The sequence below is a fragment of the Macaca thibetana genome, chromosome 4 (genome assembly GCF_024542745.1).
Source record: "Macaca thibetana thibetana isolate TM-01 chromosome 4, ASM2454274v1, whole genome shotgun sequence".
NCBI lineage: Eukaryota > Metazoa > Chordata > Mammalia > Primates > Cercopithecidae > Macaca > Macaca thibetana.
The window spans coordinates 93,949,466-93,963,545 of NC_065581.1; the positions used below are offsets into that span (position 1 = coordinate 93,949,466).

General features: G+C 39.6%; 2 protein-coding genes across 2 annotated transcripts in view; one reads left to right on the forward strand and one right to left on the reverse strand.

Annotated features, from left to right (window-relative positions):
• The window catches only part of NDUFAF4 (NADH:ubiquinone oxidoreductase complex assembly factor 4), a 350,782-nt gene that overhangs the window by 5,858 nt on the left and 330,844 nt on the right, over positions 1 to 14,080 (reverse strand). Inside the window, exons 2-3 of the mRNA XM_050786574.1 lie at positions 2,397 to 2,601; positions 1,465 to 1,568 (exon numbers count right to left, since the gene is read on the reverse strand). Of these exons, the coding sequence (XP_050642531.1) occupies positions 1,465 to 1,568; positions 2,397 to 2,532 (240 nt within the window). The 5' untranslated portion in view covers positions 2,533 to 2,601. The remainder of the gene's footprint in view (positions 1 to 1,464; positions 1,569 to 2,396; positions 2,602 to 14,080) is intronic.
• Positions 2,801 to 14,080, forward strand: part of KLHL32 (kelch like family member 32) — a 239,256-nt gene continuing 227,976 nt past the window's right edge. Inside the window, exons 1-2 of the mRNA XM_050786571.1 lie at positions 2,801 to 4,875; positions 5,108 to 5,198. The gene's annotated coding sequence lies outside the window, so the exon portion shown is untranslated. The remainder of the gene's footprint in view (positions 4,876 to 5,107; positions 5,199 to 14,080) is intronic.

A 14,080-nucleotide genomic window follows, 5' to 3' on the forward strand; every position in this document is an offset into this window, starting at 1 on the left:
ATCACAAAAGACAAAAAGACTGAAATATTTGACAGAATTTTGAATAAATATGTTAAAAAGTGAGACAACAAATAAATAATTTGCCATATGAAAGGCAGAGTATCAACGATGTCTAGAGGCACCACAACTATGAACTGCCAGAAGGAAAAAAAGGAACAAAGAACATAAACAAAAGGCAATTCCAGTTTTCATTATCACTCTCCCTAAGGAATCTATTTAGACTTTTCCTAATGTCCCCATGAAATTTTAGTATCACTATATACATATCTCTTTATGCATTCATTATATGTATAACTGAGTCTTCTACATACAAAGCATTAATTTTTTTTTGTTCCCAAGAGTGAATTTGCAGATGCATAATTAAGTAACATGAGAGAAAGAATACTTGGGGAGTATTACTCAACACCTATTTTAAAATAACATAAAGAACACAGACATTAACCCTATACCTTTTTAATGTGAGCATTTGGTGATAACTGAACCCTACAATTACTATGCACAGCGATTTACAAATCGTTTTATTTCTCCTCTGTAGTGAAAATTATATTAATAATTGTATCTGTGCAAATATCCAGAGACAGAGAGACAGTATTAGAATATTTTAGAGTGAAAAAAAAAAAAATCTGGAAGTTGTTGGCACTTCCTTGTCCTTTAATCAAACTTTTATCCCTAACTAGAATCTTCCTGCCCCCAAAAACTCATCTGGTTAACTCCAATTGATCCCTCAGGCCTGAGCATTTAACTATCACTTCCTCAGAAACCATCCGTGATCCTCCAATTTCAAAGAGGTCCCTCCAATATACTCAAAAGTGCCCATACTTTTCCCATAATTACGGTCACATCGTTGCTCATCTGTTCAATGTCTGTGTCCTTCACAGCATCATAAGCCCTGTGAGAGCAAGGACTAGTTTTGTTCATCACTATATACAAAGCACTTGTGCCCAGGACTTACATAATACAGTATATGGATTTACACATAAGTTCCCATTCCCAATGTATTCTTTGATCTTTCTCCTAATTTTAAATATCCTATCTGAATATATCCTTAAAAAAACAAACAGAACACCCCACAAAACCCAACTATACTATTGGAGTCTCTGAGATTAGATCATACCTCAATCCACAGAAGAATGAGAAAAAAATATTAAAGCTCTGCTTTTGTCACTCAAATGACAACCACTGGAAGTAATGCCTGACAAATTCTGAAATACTATGAATAATTCACACAGTTGCTCTGTATCAATACTTTAACAAGTTATTTTAGAATTCTGGTAAATACCCAATGAACCAAGGCATAAGTGTCTTACTGTCTTAGACCACTGTGCTTAAACTTTGCCAAGGCGTGTAGACCGATCACAACACACACTTGCAGAGCACTCTTTTTACTACTTGCCACACTTAATCATTTTCCTGAAGCCCCAAAATAAGTAAATTGTGTGTTCACTTAACTAAACACACATTTACCTGCAAGGAAGACACAGGATCTTTGGAATCAACATACACATCTTTTAGAAATGACAGCAGCTTGTCATCTTTACGAGCAATCTCTCCCTTAATTTCTGGATAGTCTAAGGAAAGGGAAAAAAGTCACAATATTAAAATCAAGGAAAATTTCCTGTAATATCCTAAACGCTTAACACAAACCCTTTCTTTTTTTTCTTTTCTTTTTTGAGACGGAGTCTCGCTCTGTCGTCCAGGCTGGAGTGCAGTCGCGTGATCTCGGCTCCCTGCAACCTCCGCTTCCTGGGTTCCAGAGATTCTCCCACCTCACCCTCCCGACTAGCTGAGATTACAGGCGCGCGCCACCACGCCCGGTTAATTTTTGTATTTTTTGTAGACACGGGGTTTTGCCATGTTGGCCAGGCTGGTCTCAAACTCCTGACCTCAGGTCATCTGCCCGCCTCGGTCTCCCAAGGTGCTGGGATTACAGGCTTGAGCCACCGCGCCCGGCCTAACCGCTTTAATTTTTTTAAAAAATAAACATAATCATTTGGACTGTTTGGAAAATACTTTAAATGGACATCAAAATTCCAGGTCAGGCTCGGCGTCCATCGTCCAGTGAAGACCCCTAGAGAAAGCTCTGTGACCCTCTCGGATTTTGACGCCCGGTATCAAGTCCCTCACAGGAGCCGGCGAGGCCCGCGTTAGCGGGGGCACAGGCCGCTGCCTCTGGGACTCGGAAGTAGGCGGGGCGGCCAACCTCACCGCGGGCGCGGAGGACAGTCTCAATGTCACCGGCCTAGCGGCTCCCCCTTCCAGCGCTCAGCCAACACGAGCGGCTGCGGCCGAGCAGACTGAAGCCGGTCCCCCGGCCTCCGGGGCCACATCAGGCACAACCTGTGGGCAGCCCCGGGAGTCCGCGCCCCCGCGCCCCGAAACGCCCTCGCACCACTCACGACTAATCTGCTCTTGCAGGAGGTTGCTGGTAGAGGGGTGCCTGGGAGCGAGAGAGGGCTTTATCTTGCTGATTTCCCTTTCCGCTCGGTTCTCTACGTTGAAATTTCTGATACCGCGAATCACTAGGGCCCCCATCTCCTCATAGCATTATGTCCGCAGGTTCAGGCCGCACGTGGGAACACCGGCTCAGGAAACCTCCGGGACGACCGGAGGATGCGCACATGTGAGGGGAAGCACGGCCGCGGGCGCTTAAATGCGTGCCCGTCGCCCACTAGCGGTCGGGAGGCCACACATCGCTTCTCTGCCCAGGGAATTTAAAAGGGAGCCCCTCCCTTCGGGGCGAGCGACCGCTCCCACCGGGACTGCTTCCGGTGGGAGGCGGCAGGACTTAAGTCCCCAGACACACGGTTGCTGTCAACCCTGGAACTCCGAGGGAGTCACCCAGGAAGCTCTGCAAAGTTCCGTGCCGGGCCCTACCCCAGACTTTCTGATTTAATTCTTGTGGAGTGAGGCCCAGCATTGGATAAGACTTCACACGTGATTCCAAAGTGTCAGTGAAGAGTTGAAAACCAAAGTCGTAAGGAAATTGACCTTGAAGTTGTTTCACAGGGCAATGCCACCAAAGAGCTAGCCGATAAAAATGGAACTTATTGCACCAGGGTCAAACTGGGCTCTCAAGTTGCCCTTTCCTGCTTTTTAAAAAGGAAAATAATGAAAGGATGTTCATTGTCGATGAATATTTGTTCTCAGCCGCTCTAATTTAAATGCCTCTTATTTTCCTGTGCCCCCACCTGATGCATTTTCAAGCCACTGTGTTCTCTTTTTCCATTATTTGTTACATCCCGTTCTCATTTGACCTAATGGTATCGATTTTAGTTATACTTTCCCTTATCTTATTTTTGCTACTAATTTGCTTCTCCATTCTACTAAATGCTGAGTCATTCCCTCTCCTATTTCTCTTCTCTCTTGTCTTCATTCTTTTTAAGCCTCTGTGTAATTTAATGAAAGGAACAGCCAATAAGAGATCAGAAAAAAAAAAAAAAAAAACAAAAAACGAGTGTTACATTCACCTTCTCTCTGTCTCTCTGCATTTCCTGAATAGGTTACTGTAGTGCTGCTTTTATTTAAGACCCTTTAGAAATATTGTTATTAACCTATAATAAACCCACCAGGAAGGAAGTAGTAGGATTTCCGAAGTTACAGTATTTCTCTTACTGTGGTTGCAAAATCTATTTTTAGTGTCCTGATCTCTGCTTAGCAAAATGAAGTAGGTGGGTTGTTTTTAACCAGTTTAAAGTAAGAAAATATTGATGTAAAGATAATCGAATAGAAAAAATAATAATAATAAAACAAGAATCAGAGAACCAAAATGAAGAAAGGGAAATGTAATCATTAAATATAATGCTTAATCAGAGCAAAAGCACTGCAAGGAAGATGGCTTCAGCCACTCTAATTTAAATGCCCTTTATTTAATTATACTCAACATTTTTACATGGATTGGTATTTGAAATTTGTAGAAGCTGAAATCAGTGATCTCTGATAGCGTTAACTGAGAAGTTATCCTGAAGGTGGCAGGCTGCTCCAAGATTTCTATCTTTGATATTTTTAAGGGCTTGTGATTCAGGGCTTTTTAGCCACGGTATTTCTATTTCTATGGGTGCTAAGAAATTTTAATCTGCTTCATTATATCTACGTGCTTTAATCGTGGTAGAAATTCGACTCACTGCCTGTTAAAATATTTTAAAAGTGAAAATCTCATTTTCATAGAAATTCCACCGAACTTCGGGCAGCATGAAAAAGTAATGTTAGAAGTTACTATCGGGGCAGTAGGGATTACAATATGAAATAATTCTTTGAATTCACACATTCCAATAGAGCTTGGATTCAACATTGAAAGAGCTTCCAGCATGTGTCAGCTGCTTTGCCTGATCCTGGCCCAGTGCTGCTCAGACCCTCAAATTGCAAAACAGAAGGCACATGCAGTCCATCAGAAACTCACAATTGGCTGTCACCCTTTGGGAATCATGGAAATAAAACCTGAACCATAAATGCATAATTCCAGCTCTTCTTGTCAAAACATATAAGTTACAGGAACTCTAAACTTAAGAACTCCTGTTGGGCTTATGTTTAAGGATTGAAGTCAGATCCCCAAGGAAAGTATAACTAGGATGCTGCTTAGAATGAAGCTTCCATCTGAGTGGAGTATTATGATGCCTGTGTATGGCTGAATATCTTAAGATACTAATAAAATAAACCCAGGGTCTTGACAACACACTAGAATGTAAATTCTGAGGACAGAACTTTTGTCTGTTTTGTTCACTGCTGTATCCAACACATTTAACAGAGCTAGTAAACAGTAGGTACTAAACAAAATATCAAATAAAGGTCAAATGAACTGAAAGACAAGTAGGATCCCTGAGCTGGCGTCCAGACTCTGGGCAAGCTCTCTCTGCCTGAATACCAGCCCTGCTTCCAGAAGTGAGTCCTTATGCAAGTAACTTAATGTGGTTGAACACACTTTGCTCATCTTAAAATTGGGATAATAGTAATCACCTAAGGGGTTTTACACAGAATAAAAATATCTAGTACAATGTCTAGTACAATGCCCAGTCTAGTACAATGTCCAGTACAAATGTCTCGTACCAATGTCTAGTACAATACCCAGCTCAGAATCTGATGTTCAATATTTGCATTGTTTTTCATTTTTCAGAGCAGAAGGGAGCAGTTTGGAAAAGGACACATATTCTGAAGCTCTGGTGAATATGTGAATGAAAGTGATAAAAAAACAATTTGAGATTACAGTAAGACTCATGTTCTTCAATAATTTAATTTTTAAAAAGTAAGTATGCTAAATTTGATTTTTATTTGCTGGTTAGCGTGCTCAGCACACATGGTGGCATTGTTGGATTTCTTAAGGTTGGAATATGGGTGGGAATCATTAGCTCTGGGGCATAAAATGCCACCTGCCTGTGTCTGGCATTGGCCACAGAAATAGTCCCCACTTTGTATCCCTCTGCCCTCATGTCTTTCTCTCTGCCTAGACTTTTACCATTGGGCACTCCTTCTTTTGAACACAATTCAACAGCATTCTGCGTTCTCCAAAGGATTTCAGTAGCTAAACCCAGAGGACAGTCGGCTCAAAGGGCCCAGGACAGCCCTCAGAGGTTTCATCAATCAAATCTCAAACACTAGTGAGGAGCACCACAGATTTATGGAGGAATGACTTATTCTGGCAGAGGTTCTGGTGTTCAGGCAAAGAGAACCTCTCCAGGGCCTGGATTCCAGATTAGGAACCAGAGAATCTGTAGGAGTCCAAACGAGGTAATTTACAAGGTTCCCGAGCTTGGCCAGTTTCATAGTGATGCCGTGTTGTGGGTCTGTAAAACCTAGAATACTGGGAGCAGGGAATAGTGCCCCAAACTCAAAACCAAAACAAACTAGGCTTTGTGCAGATCCGGTATTCATATTGAGGAACACTGGGTCTCAGGTTAGAGATTAGAATGATCAACCAGCAATTATGCCCAGATGCCTGCTTTGTGGTTACTGCACTCATGACTTTTGTCATTGTATTCATTTCCCATTGCTGCTAGCAAATTACTGCAAATGGCTTAAAACAATTAATTATCTTACAGTTCTGGAGGTCAGAAGTCCAAAATAAGTTTTTAAAGGATAAAATCAAGGTGTCAGCAGAGATATATTCCTCCTGGATGCTCTGGAGGAGAATCTCTTTCCTTACCCCCTCCTTTTTTTTTTCTTTCTCATGGGGAAGAGGTTCTTCTAGAGACTTCCCTCATTTCTTGGCAGCCAGCAGTTGCATCACTTCATTGTCACATCTCCTTCTCTGTGACTTTCCTACCTCCCTTTTTCCATTGTAACACCCTTATGATTACATTAGACCTATGTGAATAATCCAGGATAATCTCTCCATCTCAAGATCCTTGATTTAGTCACATTTGTAAAGTGCATTTTGCTACGTAAGGTAGCATTCGCAGGTTCAGGGATTAAGAGACAGAGATTTTTGGAAGGCTGTTTTGTTCACTACAGTCATCAACTTTAGATGATGGTTTGCTGCACAGATCATCCCATCACCCAGGTATTAAGCCCAGTATCCATTAGCTCTTCTGCCTGATTCTCTCCCTCCTCCCACCCTCCGACCTCCAACAGGCTCCAGTGTTTGTTGTTCCCCCTCCATGTGTATATGAGTTCTCATCATTTAGCTCCCACTTATAAGTGAGCACATGTGGTATTTGGTTTTCTGTTCCTGTGTTAGTTTGCTAAGGATAATGGCCTCCAGCTCCATCCATGTCCCTGCAAAGGACATGATCTTGTTCCTTTTTATGGCTGCATAGTATTCCGTGGTGTATGTGTTCCACATTTTCTTTATCCAGTCTATCATTGATGGACAGTTAGGTTGATTCCATGTCTTTGCTATTGTGAATAGTGATGCAATGAACATACACATGCATATGTCTTTTTATTAATAATAGAACAATTTATATTCCTTTGAGTATATACCCAGTAATGGGATTTCAGGCTTGAATGGTATTTCTGCCTCTAGGTTTCTGGGGAATCGCCACACTATCTTCCACAATGGTTGAACTAATTTACACTCCCACCAACAGTGTAAAAGTGTTCTTTTTTCTCCCCAACCTTGCCAGCATCTGTTGTTTTTCTGACATTTTAAGAATAGCCATTCTGACTGGTGTGGGATGGTATCTCATTGTGGTTTTGATTTGCATTTCTCTAAGGATCAGTGATATTGAGCTTTTTTTCATATGTTTGTTGGCTGCATGTATGTTTTATTTTGAGAAGTGTCTGGGCATGTCCTTTGGCTACTTTTTAAGGGGATTGTTTGTTTATTTCTTGTAAATTTATTTATAGATGTTGGATATTGGACCTTTGTCAGATGCATGGTTTACAAAAATTTTCTCCCATTCTGTAGGTTGTCTGTTTACTCTGTTGATAGTTTCTTTTGTGTGAGAGCTCTTTAGTTTAATTAGATCCAATTTGTCAATTTTTGTTTTTGTTGCAATTGCTTTTGGTGTCTTTGTCATGAAATCTTTACCATGCCTATGTCCTGAATGGTGTTGCCTAGGTTTTCTTCTAGGGTTTTCATAGTTTTGGGTTTTACATTTCAGTCTTTAATCCATCTTGAGTTGATTTTTGTATATGGTGTAAGGAAGAGGTCCAGTTTTAATTTTCTGCATATTCTAGCCAGTTCTCCCAGCAATATTTATTAAATAGGGAATCCTTTTCCCCATTGCTTGTTTTTGTCAGGTTTGTCAGAGATCAAATGATCGTAGGTGTATGGTCTTATTTCTGGATTCTCTATTCTGTCCCATTGGCCTATGTCTCTGTTCTTGGACCAGTACCATGCTGTTTTGGTTACTGTAGCCCTGTAGTATAGTTTGAAGTCAGGTAGCATGTTGCCTCCAGCTTTGTTCTTTCCATTTAGATAAATAAAACAATGTCTTTAAAGGACTGAAGGTAAAGCAGAAATCAACTACATAGAAAACAAACAACAACAACAACAAAAATTGGTTCTTTGAGAATATAAAATCTGACAAATTCAAGTGAAAATAAAAGAACAAATAAAATACATGAAGAATTTTTTTGGAAAGAATGTGATCATAAAGAAATTTTTTAAAATTGAAAGAAAATATATATAAACTTATATACAATTATAATACTTAGTCTCATTCCCTTGTGTGACATGCTTCTAGCAAATACAAATATAACACAATAGAATAGAAACGAATAGAATAAGGCATAGATACAGAATAGAATAGATTATGGTCACTCTCATGATTACTTTACATTGTATAAGGCTTCACCTTAGGAGATAAGGGTGAGGGATTCTCCTGTTGGCTTTGAAGAAGCAAGCTGCCATGTTGTTAGAGGGTCTTTGAGAGAACCTGCAAGGAAGCCACATGGCAAGAACTTCAGGGCCTTTGGGAGGTAAGAGGAGGCCCCATGTGACAGCCCACACGAAACAGATATCTCAATCCTACCACCACAAGAAACTTAATTTTGCCAATGGCCTAGTAAGTCTGGAAGAGTACCCCTGAGCTCCAGAAATTAAGGCAGTTCAGTCAATCCTATGTAATCATTTCAGTGGATTCCCAGTACAGATTTGGTTAAATTCAACACCCATTACTAATAATACATTTAGCTAGCATGGAATAGAAGAAAACTGCCTTTACTTTATAAAGGGTGCAATTCAGAAAATTATGGCAAGTATTGTATTGATGGGCTAACAAAGAACAAGAAAAGAAAATAAGAATTATAAATGTTATGTTATTTGTTCCTTTGCAAAATCAGTACTTCTGTCTGCCTAGAAAATTAGAGAGAATCAGGCAAAGACTATTAGACCCAATAAATAAATTTAATAGGTAGCTGAATAGCTAGCCATCCTACCCATCAGTTAGAAAACATAATGGCCAAGGCCCAGGGCAATGGCTCACCCTGTAATCCTAGCACTTTTGGGAGCCTGAGGCAGGCAGATTACCTGAGGTCAGGAGTTCGAGACCAGCCTGGCCAACGTGGTAAAACCCCATCTCTACTACAAATACAAAAATTATCCAAGCATGATGGTGCACATTGGTAATCCCAGCTGCTCGGGAGGCTGAGGCACGAGAATAGCTTGAACCCAGGAGGCGGAGGTTACAGTGAGCTGATATCAGGCCACTGTACTCTAGCCTGGGAAACAGCAAGACTTTGCCCCCCAAAAAAAAACAAAAAAAAGAAAGAAAATATAATGGTCAGAAAGTTTCATGGATGATGACCACAAAAATTATTATGCATCTCGAAATAAACTTAGAACTATGTGTAAAACTCAAACTTAGTAAACCACAAAAATTATGAAAGAACATAAAGAAACACATATGGCTAGACATAGCAGGTTCCTTGACGCAAAGTCTGAATAGTGTAAAAATGTCAATTGTTCAAAAAAAAATCAATTAATTTGATACACTTCAATTTCAATTAAAATTGTAATCGCATTTTTAATGAAGCTCGATCACTGATAAAGTTCATCCAGAAAAGAAAATATGAAAAAATAGCCAATAGATTTTAGAAAGACAGCAGTTAGTTAGGACTTACCCTATATCAGAATGTGATACAAAACTTTATGGTATGGTATTGATACCGAAATAGGCAAATAAGTCAGTAAATACAGTAGTGACAAGACAGGTGTAATTATGTACAGGACAACATTTAAAATCACTCTGTGATGTAAGGATATAATTCCTTCCCCATAAACAACTGAATTTCCAACATCATTTATCTGTTTGCCTTTTCCTGTTGCTCTCCATTCCCATTTATAATGATTCCCTGTCTTCTTTCTTCGCTCCAGCTTTCCCTGCTGCATCAGTTTCCTTTCATAGTGTATCTGTCCCTCCATGTCCCCATGGACTTGCTTTATATGGAAGTAAGGAACACCTCATCATAGCGGTTTTGGTTTGATTCCAATGAGATCTTTTTTTTCCATCCATAGCAATTTAATGAATACAACAGTTGTCCATCTTGGCCCCAGCTACAGAAGGTACTCTTGATAATTTGGCATAGGGAGAAAAAAAAAAGTGGAAAGCTGAAAAGAACAAGCAAATACTCAAGCAACCATTTTCATTTCAAAGATTATAACAGATTATGAAAACAAAGAATACAAAACAGGGAATTCCAGAAGGACCCCAGAAAAGATGTGAAAAGCAAGTTGTCACCAGGGCATTTTACCTTAACTGGTAAACCCAACTCAATAATTCCAGAGTAGGGTCTGTGTTTGTTCTCTCCATCTGTCTGTTCCTTTCTCCCTTTGTAACTGTCTCTGATTCTTTTCTTAGCAGCCATGGTGTAACATAATGATTACTAACAGGCTTGGCATCAGACAAACCTGCATCTGAATCTGGGTTCTATCACTTCCTGACTGCATAATTTTGTGGTAAGCTCTTTAAATTTTCTGATATTCAGTTTCTTTATCTGTAAAATGGAAATATAACAAAACTACTTATTTCATAGGGTTGTTGTGAGATATGATCCATTTGAAATCATAAAGCTTGTCATACAGTAAACATTCAAAAACTATTAGCTATTATTCTTTTATGTAACAAAATACTAATATAATAGGAAATATTTTAATAATTATGGCTTAGGTTTGATTGACACTTTATGGCTTAGTAGTTAGTATCTTCAGATTCCTTATTTCATTAATACATTATTGCAATACTCTGTAGTATTATACCCGACTACATATGTTTAAGAAAACCATTTAGCTGCCTGAGGCTGTTTGTAAAATGCTGAAGGATACTCTGGGAAGTATATGAGGTGTCCTTGTTCATAGGCTTTTTGAGTTAGTTTCTTATTGTCAGTCCATGACCTTGTGGGCACAGCTCTGCCTTTTTATTCCGGTAGTCCCACCTTTTGTTGGCTTCTGTCTCCGTTGTCTTTAGGAATTGCACACCGTCACCCCTAAGCATCAGTGCACACAACCCTCTGCTGGGTTTCATTTCTGTTGGATGTGACACTGTTAGGTAAGGCAGGGAGGCAGGTGTGGTAGACAGAAGTCTATGACCCCCAGTGGCCCTAAACAGGGAACCCAGTTAAGCCTGCTTTGAACTTCTAACCTACAGAACCATAGAATAATAAGTAGATATTGTTTCAAGCCTCTAAGTTTGTAGTGATTCATTGTGAAGCAATAGAAAATGAATACAGCAAGTAGTGTGAGAATAAGGTTGGGGATTAAGAGGGTGGTGGAATGAAGAGGGATGGGTAAAGAGACCGGGAGAATGGGATGTAGCTGTTATAGAAGTCATTGCAGGTCAGGTGGAAGTAAAGGTCTTAAAATGATGGGACAGAGTCTGGTTTTTATTTTCTATGAGTGAAGGTCCCTTGAGTGGAAATTAGAGAGCCATAGGTCTCTCTTAGAAAGATGATTGACAGCTACATAAAGGATGATTTGGAAGAAAAAGAGACACTAGGTAAGATACTGTTATTCTCATCCATGTGGGAGTTTAAATTTTTTGGTCCAATTTTCTTAGGGATATCTATTTGATAAGAGGTCTTTGTAGTGGCACTGCTTAGATATGACTTCCACTTGAGTTGGACAGATAGACAGCAACAGTAACCTAAATAGTGAAACTTGAGATTCAGAGGCTAAATAAGTATAGTCATTTATTTTAATATTCTCCTTCCACTCTTGGTGTAATTAATCATTTTTAGAGCTTTTGATTCCATAGAAGCTCAGGATGTACGGATGCAATCTTGTTCACTTAGAGGTTCCCAACCCACAACCATGGGTACAGTAGCTCTTATATGTCCGGAGAAGCCTTCCAGAGAAGTCTTCAGAGAAGGCTAAAAATATGAGGTCTGTCTACAACTCTCAGCAGTGTGATCTAGTAAAAGACTATGTGAAGTTCCCATTTTTATCAAAAAGATAATTCATGTACCTAGCTAGCTGCATTTTGATAAGCAGTTTTAATACATTTACTGTAAGAAATTGTAAGTATTTATGTAAGTCGGAGAGAATCTTGTTATTTAGCAGTGTAGCTTTGTCAGAAATCTAATGGTAGTCTTTTTAAAAAATAACTTTTGATTATGAAAATTTCAAACACATTTAAATGGGTAGAGTTTAGTACAACAAATCTCCATGTACTCTTCATCCAATATCTATAATTACCAATTTATGGCAAATCTAATTTCTTCTATATACTTTCCCATTTTCTACCTCCCTAGTCATTATTTTTAAAATATCCTTCTTTTAGTGATAAATATTATTATTCTAAGGACATCTTACCAAAGACAAGGACTGCTCTTTTAAAACGTAACCCACAAAATAACATTAGCCTTGTTCAAAGCGCTGTGAATGAGAAAAAGGTACAGATTTTTGGATGGGTTCACACTCAGAAATTTTTTTATTTGTTTTCAGTGAATTTGAGCAATAAAGCCATAATGTGAATGCTAAACACTATGTACAGGAAGCTCTTGAAACTGTATTTCACCCTACTCAGCACACTGCCTGTGGGCTTCCCTTTCACCAGTTTCTCACCCCTAAAAGGCCACATTGTTTGCTGCTCATCAGAAGAGTGACTCTGTGATCTTAGGATGCCAAAACTTAACTCGCCCAGCTCATTTCTGCATCAATTCCTGCTAAAAGGTCATTTTTGTTTTAACTGGCTGGTTGAGTCAGATGATAAGTGAAATATGATTCATGTGTATAACAGCTTCCCATCCCTGCTCCCTTGCCAGCCCCTACCTCCACCCCTGAAATCAAAGATTTGCTTAGCGCTCAAGATGTACAACTAATATCTCTTCTTTGTATGTGAATGACTAATTAATTCTCCATCTTCTAACTCAGAGACCAATAGAACGGACCAAAGATACATGGACTCATAAATAGTGGACACCTGGGGGAAACAGTTCTAGGCCAAGAAACTACAAAGGCTCTGAGGCAGAAGCGTGCTTGACATTGTACTCATGTGCACTGGTGTGCCTTCCATAACAACTAAACCAGAAAACCCCAAAAGGATCACAGGGCAGAAAACCTACCAATGGTGGAGTTGTGTATCTGAGACTCAGAAAATATACTCCTTAGTAGTGTACAAGGGAAATAGGAGGAAATTTCAAGATGAGTGAAAGGTTTCTTATGTCATGGTAGCCCAGGGTACGAAAGTACAAGCTGATGTTAACATCAAGAAATATTGCTGGAAAAGAAGTATATCAAAACCTTGCCACACACAGAGGTGTTCAAGAATAAATGTATACTTATAATGATAAAACTGGGCTCGCCTAATGATTTGGCAGGATTCATTTGTGAGGCACATAAAAAATGTCACATGAATGTTATTAACAGGGTTCTGCCACATGCACACCCCTCTGCATTTATAGTAGTGAATCAGAACGCTTGAAGTCATACATCATCCTACATTTCTGGATATTCCCATCCACTAGATTCTTACCAAAAAGCAAGACCAAAAGAGAAAAAGACCAAAGTTTCTTCCTCTATCTCACTTAAAACATGGTAATAATAATTTGGGCCATGGAGTTGATCACTTTGAATTATAGGATGCTAATTAGAACTTAGACATCATCTAGGATAATCAGCTCATTTTTTCAATGAACAACTGTCCACTGTCCGCACCCCGCTCCCTTTGCTGCCCTATCCTCTCACCACTGTGCTGCCCCCTCCCCTTCACCAGTTTCTGGTGCTGACTCTAACATGCCTCCTGCTTGCTCCCAGCCAGCTCTCCTGGGATGCATTCTGCTGCACAAGAAGACCAAAGCTTCATACTTGTGCCTATTTGAATTCTAGCGTTTGGGGATATGCTTTGTTCTTTTGTTGAAACCAGGAGAAACTGAATGAACACTGCAGCAAAAAAGAAGGTCCATTTCAAGGGTACAGAGACCTTAATAAGGAAGTCCTGACCTTTTACAAGGGCAGCTCCAGGGATCTAAGCAGCAAAAGGGCTAAGATGCTACCATTCAAGCACTGAAGACCAGCTGACTTCTGCTGCTGGATTTTTTTCTGCTCCAGATTTAAATTATCAGACAAGAGGGATACCAATTGACCTGCATTGGGTCAAGTACCCATCCTTTGGTAGGGATAGAGAATTCAGCATCCCTATCAGAACCTCATGGAAGTGAGGATGGTAAAGATAGACAGAAAAAAGATAGAAGATAGAAGAGAAAAACA